The sequence below is a fragment of the Crocodylus porosus genome, unplaced genomic scaffold (genome assembly GCF_001723895.1).
Source record: "Crocodylus porosus isolate Cpor-Errol unplaced genomic scaffold, CroPor_comp1, whole genome shotgun sequence".
NCBI classification, from domain to species: domain Eukaryota; kingdom Metazoa; phylum Chordata; order Crocodylia; family Crocodylidae; genus Crocodylus; species Crocodylus porosus.
Window position 1 is genome coordinate 105,971,981 of NW_017728943.1, and position 7,002 is coordinate 105,978,982.

At 40.5% G+C, this 7,002-nt stretch overlaps 1 protein-coding gene across 3 annotated transcripts in view; it reads right to left on the minus strand.

The window, feature by feature from the left end:
* Positions 1–3,397: 3,397 nt before the first annotated feature.
* The window catches only part of LOC109320041 (monocarboxylate transporter 10-like), a 24,429-nt gene continuing 20,824 nt past the window's right edge, over positions 3,398–7,002 (minus strand). For 2 of the 3 annotated variants that reach the window (XM_019549961.1, XM_019549960.1), the window contains exon 9: positions 3,399–4,894. In XM_019549961.1, the coding sequence (XP_019405506.1) occupies positions 4,688–4,894 (207 nt within the window). In that variant the 3' untranslated portion in view covers positions 3,399–4,687. Of the gene's footprint in view, positions 4,895–7,002 lie in introns of all 3 variants that reach the window. The other variant, XM_019549962.1, reaches the window with a different exon arrangement.

Here is a 7,002-nt window from a genome sequence, read left to right on the forward strand (position 1 = left end):
GGACTTGAAGATCTACAAGGTCCCTTCCGACCCTACTTCTGATTCTATGATTCTATGAATTTGGTGTCATAACCTAGTTGATTTAGGAGTTATTTTAACTTTAAAAGATATATGCAGTCTGGAGGCATTTTACTGTAGAGGTAACTGACTCCCTTGCTTCCTTTCTTCTATGAACCTTCTATACAATTAACACAGATGGAAATTTAAAGTAACTTCAACAGTGTCAGGCATACCGCTGTTTTTTTCAGAGGTACAGCAGACATGTTGCCTTGTTACCTGTGATTTAGGATGCTGTCAGGTGCTTATATTTTACGTAAATTATCATTGTAGTGGTAATAAAGCTCCAACACCATGAAAGAATTTTGCCATTTTACAAATTGCTCACTCAACTTTGGCTAAAGCTAAATTATCACCACAACTAAAAGCTTCAATATCAACTTCTACTTTTTCAGACATAGCCTTTCAGAATAATGACTTCTTTGTGAAATGCAGGATGATTTAAGTACCTTAAAATAAAAAAGCTGAAGGGTTAAGCTGAGTGCAATGACCTACCAGTTTAGCATGGGTAAAGTATACCAGTTTCTGTAGCCAACTACACACAAGGGAGTGATGTGGCTAGTGCTGCAGCTAGCTACCTTTGCCTTCTCTGCACAACAAAACCAGGTACTCTTATAGTTGGATCATCTAGCAGGTGGCTCAAACTCCCACTTCTAGAGGCATAACAGGATGCCTCAACTGCTCTGCTACTTGACCCCATTATGAATTGACCCCATTCATACTTTTGAAAGTATATTCAAACAAATGCTAAGCATACTAAAAATGATAAACATTAGGAACATATATGCAAATCTGGCGGCATTTTACTGTAGAGGTAACTGACTCCCCTTGCCTCCTTTCTTCTGTGAACCTTCTATACAATTAACACAGATGGAAATTTAGAGTAACTTCATCAACGACAGGCATACCACTCTTTTTTTTCAGAGGTAGAGTGGACAACTGGCCTGCCATGCTGGAGGCTGCAATAATAAGAAAAGTGATCCTATAATTCTGCTTCTTGCCTCTCTGATCCGCGACTGGCCTAGAGAAGAGCAAAATGAATGAGCAGAAGAAAACAGCTGAGAAGGGGTACTTGTAGCAGACAACTGCTGATCCTGGGGATCATAGTGTATGCATAAGAGGTCTAGTCAGGTGCCTGATGAATCTGCTTGTATGGAGTCCTGTGACCATGACACTGAGACCTTTGATGCATACGTCTAGACAGGAGGATGGAGGAGTGGAGGCTGCCCAAGACTTACCATCCCTTCCTTTAGACCACTGAGACAGAATCTAAAGACCAGACCAAGTCCAGACATTCAGTACCTTGGTAATTGTAGCTTCTGCTGGAAAGCAACAGATAAGAACTGCTGCTGACTGCTAACACCTCCATGAGGACACTTCTGTCAGGGTGATATCCCTTAGTCTTTCTGCAACCAAGGAGTATCCAATAAGGAAGCGGGGACTAGGATTTTGAGGCACACTTTACTTGCCTTACTCTGGAGGTTACAACATTATGGTATTTTATATGTCCTACCCTGCCACGGGTGGTGCCACGGGTAGCTCCACCATGTTGCCACCAGGCCCCTCTGTGAGATGCAGTTTATAGCCATACCCAGGACCATAGACTCATAGATATAACAGAGAAAGGGACAAAGGGTAGAGGTGTGATGGATGACAGGAGCAGATGCCTCGCCTTGCTTCTGGGGTAGGTATGTTCCACAAATCTGGTAGCTGGTACTGAAACCTCTGAAGGGGGTACTACAACCTCGTAGACAACTCCCTTTACCTTCTCTCCCTCTTGTTTTCTATACTTCTACCCAGTCCGACAGCAGTAAAAGTAAGAGGCGGGATAGGAAATAAAACTGAGACAAGGAAAAAGGGCAGATCAGCAAAAGAGGACAAGAGAAGCTATCAACAGATAAACAGTCTATGTTTGAAGGGCAGGCATAATTTTAATCCAATTATATGCCAAGAATTTTTGGAAAATATGAAGGAAGTGAGGGTTCTTTTGAGGTTTTTTATTTTTTCGATCTCAGGACAGTTGCTTTCTCCTAGATTATTTCTAAAACATTCTGATGTCTGTACGCAAAACGAGCCATTGTGTTGGAGGGAAGAATTTCCTCTCCTTTGAATTTCTCTCTTTTCTGTGTTTCTTGTATCTTACCTGTCTCCTCTCCTTTGCCTGTTGTTTTTTCCTCATGAACATCCGAACTGAATACTTGTTCTTCCTGTTCTGTTTGTTTGATGTGATCCTCAGTCATACTAAAAGAGCTTAGCAACAAGCAGTAGAAGTGATACTGGAGGACAAAGTGCTACCACATTTGGAAGCACCACAGAAATTTTCTCCAATGAAGGATGCTTCTTTGTTTAAGCTAGGAGTGCTGAACCTCCAGTCCATGGACCAGATTTGGCCCGTGACTTCATATCATCCAGCCCATGGGGCTTCCTATGGGTCTGGAAATTTGGCAGCAGGGGAGCAATGGCACACCACCCCTGCTCCCAAAGCTCTGGATCCATAGGAAGCTGTGGTCCCTAAGCACTGGATCTACCACCTGATTCCAGTATGCAGGGCCAGGCAGGGATGACGCTAAGCTCCTGGGCCCAGTCCCAGCCCCAGCACACAGAGGGAAGGAGAGAGTGGTGCCGAGCCCCTGGGACATAATCCTGGCACATGAGGGGGAGGGAGGGAGGGAACAGTGCCAGCCCCCTAGGACCGAATCCTAGCAGCAGAGGGCAGGAGGGGGCGGTGGTAGGTCCCAAGGCTTCATCCAGCCAGCAGAAAGGCCCTGTGGCATTCATCTGGCCTGAGAGTCTAAAAGGTGGAACACAGTGCATGCCTATACACATGCTCCTATGTGTTCTGATTAAAACACATCAGAGCAGACTCGATTCATCAGCATTTTAAATCAGAAGCGAGCAGCATCTTGTGTATTCAGTGTCCCACATTTCAAAATGGCAGTGGGGGCGCTTTAACTAAAGCTTGTTTGATGAGCTTTAGTTAAGTGTCCCAGCCACTATTCTGAAACATGGAATGCTGAATACACGAGACGCTGCAGCACGCTGGAGCATTCTAATTGGAGTGCTTGAGCAGACTCAATCAATCGAGTCTGCTGAAGCATTCCAATTAGAACAGGCCAGCGTGCTGCAGCATCTCATGTATTCAGCATTCCATGTTTCAAAATGGTGGTGGAGGCACTTAACTAAAGCTTGTCAAAGGAGCTTTAATTAACGCTTCCTCATCACCATTTTGAAACATGGGATGCTCAATACACAAGATGCTGCAGCATTTTAATTAGAGCAACTCCCAAAACCTTTCTAATTAAAATGTCCGCCCCTCTCCTCCACAAATCCTGGATCATGTATATAGGCACCCAATTAGTCTAAGCTGCTTTGTACCTATTCAACAAAAACACTAGCTACAAGTAAGAAAAGCATGAAAAAGCAGATCACAAATAAGAAAATTCTTCTAGAGCTGTAACAAGATCTATTACATGTACTAAAAAAAGATTCTGATGGAAATTTGAAGCTATCCTACTGTGTTTATTGTGCTTTAATTTTCTATACCCACTACATTTATCTCACTGCTCTGATCCACAAATACCAACTAGCCCACTTTTACCCCTGCACTGTCTTATCTGATAGCAATAGATAAGATGTTGGCAGGCCTCTTTACTCTTCAACATAAATTCAGGAACAGGCCACTGGCTGCCCCTTTCTGCCATCAACTGCAGAAAGTGCTTAAGCTAGAGCCATCCTGAAGAATTTCCATTAAAGAACTAGTCTTAGATATTTTCCTAGCCCATAAATTTACCACCTGTGCAGGCATGTTTTTCCCTATACATGAAACTTGGATAAATACACAATCCCTTGCCTCACTCTTATCTCCTACTACTGCTTCCATGCTAGTTTTCATCATGAGCTGATGACATTAACTAGAGGTTACAGCAAAAAGATAAAAGGCAAGCCTTCTGGATTCTATTCCCATTTCTGACCTGCTGTCATGATATTGGTCTAGTAACATAACTTCTTCATGCTTCAGTATATCTATTTGTTAAGTAAATATATTACTATCTACTTCTAGAGACATTGTGAGATTAAACTGTTGGTAAAATGTTTTCTGATCCTTGGATCAAAAAGTACGGCCTAGATCACTATGTCTTCAAAGAGTTCAGTAAAACTACTGCAGTGTATGTGCAATGTATCTCCAAGACTGGCTGACCAGTTTACCCTACCCTGACAAAAGCTCACCATAACTGAAATAAGTAATTTGATAACAAACTTAAATATAATTTAGATGTAATTTAAAAACATGTAACATTTGAGAAATGTTCTAATTACCACCACAGTTCATATTTTAAAATTCTTAAATATATTACAACTATTTAATACAGAAAGTTCAACAAACTGATTGTAGATCTGAATTACAAAACAGAAGTGTAATTAAAACAAGTGTATTCAAGGATGTATGATCGAACAAATGGTAACCAATTTTCTATCAGTTCAGGATATATTAAAAATAAATAAATGTACAGATAAGCTGCATCTCATCAGTCTGTCAATATCCTTTGATCCCGACCATTGCATTCACTGAGACCATACTGGAAAGCTGTATAGCTAAACATCAACTGAAAATCATTTTAATACCACTGATTTAAGTACTAGTGGTGGCATTTGATACTTTATGTATTTCTTCTTCTTCTTCTTCTTCTTCACTTAAAACCACATCATGTTCTTTTTCATAGGAAGCAGGAGTCTCAGGTTCTTTTCCTAAACCTGAAGGTTCTCCTTTTTCATCTTCAGTTATAGCTATGTTTGAAGCCACGGGAATGGAACGCCTTGTTTCAGAATTGTTTAGCGTCTGTGTATGAAAATAGATAAACAATTGGAAAAATATTGTGGCTGTGATAAATTTAAATATCTAAAATATCTTCAGAAATTCTAATAAAATTGGGTTTTCGTAATTTGATAGATTTGAAGGCCAAAAAAGGAACACCGTGATAATCTGACATCCTGCATTTACATAGCTAACAGTAGTATACCCAGTAACTTTTGCATTTAAAACTTCTGATTGAAGTATAACAGCCCAGACAATGAAATTGGGAAATTGGTTCTTCATCCGTAGGTATCTCCTTTTCAGTAATTTTTTTCTCTAACATTCAGCCTAAATTTCCCTTCTTAAGCTTTGTCCCATTACTCTTGGTTGCAGTCTCTGCTTTTATTTGGCTAAGATAAACAGCTACTCTTCCTCCTTTGTATTTACAGACTTTTAAACTTTCCTCAGAATCAATCTTCCCCTTATTTTTATGTTCTTTTGCAGCTTTACTCCCTTTATCTATACATTTTTGTTAATTGCCTAGCCTTTATAAGCATGTCAAAGAAAGCCTTTACTTACAAGAGCAGGTTAACATCAGTACTAGTAATAATCTTGTTTTAAATTATCTTTGAGTAAAATGAGTAAGCTGCTTTGGAACCAGAGACCAAACTCAGGCCAAGTTGGGCTCTCTTTTGCTTGCTCTATTTCAGGCCTCATAAAACTTTCCCTCATGTCTGGCCATTGGGCCAGTTTCAACAGGAGAGAGTAGAGGATACTCTCAGCCATGCCTCAACCACAGCTTGGTGCTTAGGGCACAGTCCTGGGAAGTGGATGTGGATTTAGACTTTCTTATTCCAGAATATCCTGGGCAAGTGCCCCAACCATTAGAGAAGAGGGAGGATTTCCTTTATAATGAAATTAATGCTGCTGTTTATTAGGCAGATACTCACTCAGGTTCTTAGCTTCACTAAAAGTGTCTCTTACACCATAAGGCTCAAATAGAACTGTAAGCCAATAGAGGCATTTAAGCACCAGCAAAAACTTTCCAGTGAAAGAGTGGAGAGCTATTTGATTCCTATACAAAACAGGATCTCCCTCTGGAGATGCACTAACACTCCATAGAAAGAACAGGAGAACTATACATGTCCACAAGGGAAGAAGGGTCCCTCCCTGTTCCTGGTCAAGTTGGCTGAGAGAAAAAAAGAGGCATCTTTTCTGAGACATCTATTTTAAAAGGTGGATACATTATTTTTCAATACACGCCCACACATACATACATCTTGTCTTGTACAGATAAAGTAATTCAGATAGATATTGTACATAGGTTGCACATGTATTAGTTTAGACATAAAAAGTTAAAACAGTTTTCAAGGGACACATCAGGACCCAAGTGAGTGATGTGACCAACATTATATCCAGTCACCCTTGACCTCCCCAGACCAAATGGTCAGCTGCCCATACAGAGTCAACTGGGGGCAGTCTTCAGTGTGTCTGGAGTGAAACTCAGACTTATATTTCTGGGTTGGGAGACACCTTAACCACTCTACTACCAGAGTCATTTTACATGTCTAAGATGCTTTTTTTTTTTCAAATAAATCTAGACAGTAACGATGTGAATGAATGGGTCAAAATATGCTAAGAGAGGTTCACAAAGAAATTATAAACACCCATCTCCACCCATCTGCTTGAAAAATACCCAACTGTTTTCTTCTAATATTCTCATACTATGCCAGTCTTTTCACCTTTTCCAATATGACACTGGAATATATGCAGGAGAGATTAAGAAGGTGCTAATTTTACAGAATGCGTTTTAGTCATAACCACACTTTAATCTGAGTACCACAAAATGTTTTATTGCAGCCTTCAACATTCAAGCAGAAGACTGGATTGAATGTCTTTGGCTGGAAGGGCTTTGTATGAATAACTTGGTTTTGCACTGTCTATATCAGGCCAGTTATGGAATAAGAAATACAACCAATTTCCTATGATCCAACACTATTTCATAGATTTCATAGACATTAGGGCTGGAAGGGACCTTGGAAGATCATCGAGTCCAGCCCCTCACCCAAAAGGCAGGAAGTCAGCTGGGGTCATAGGATCCCAGCAAGATAAGCATCCAATTTGCTCTTGAAGGTGTTCAATGAAGGTGCTTG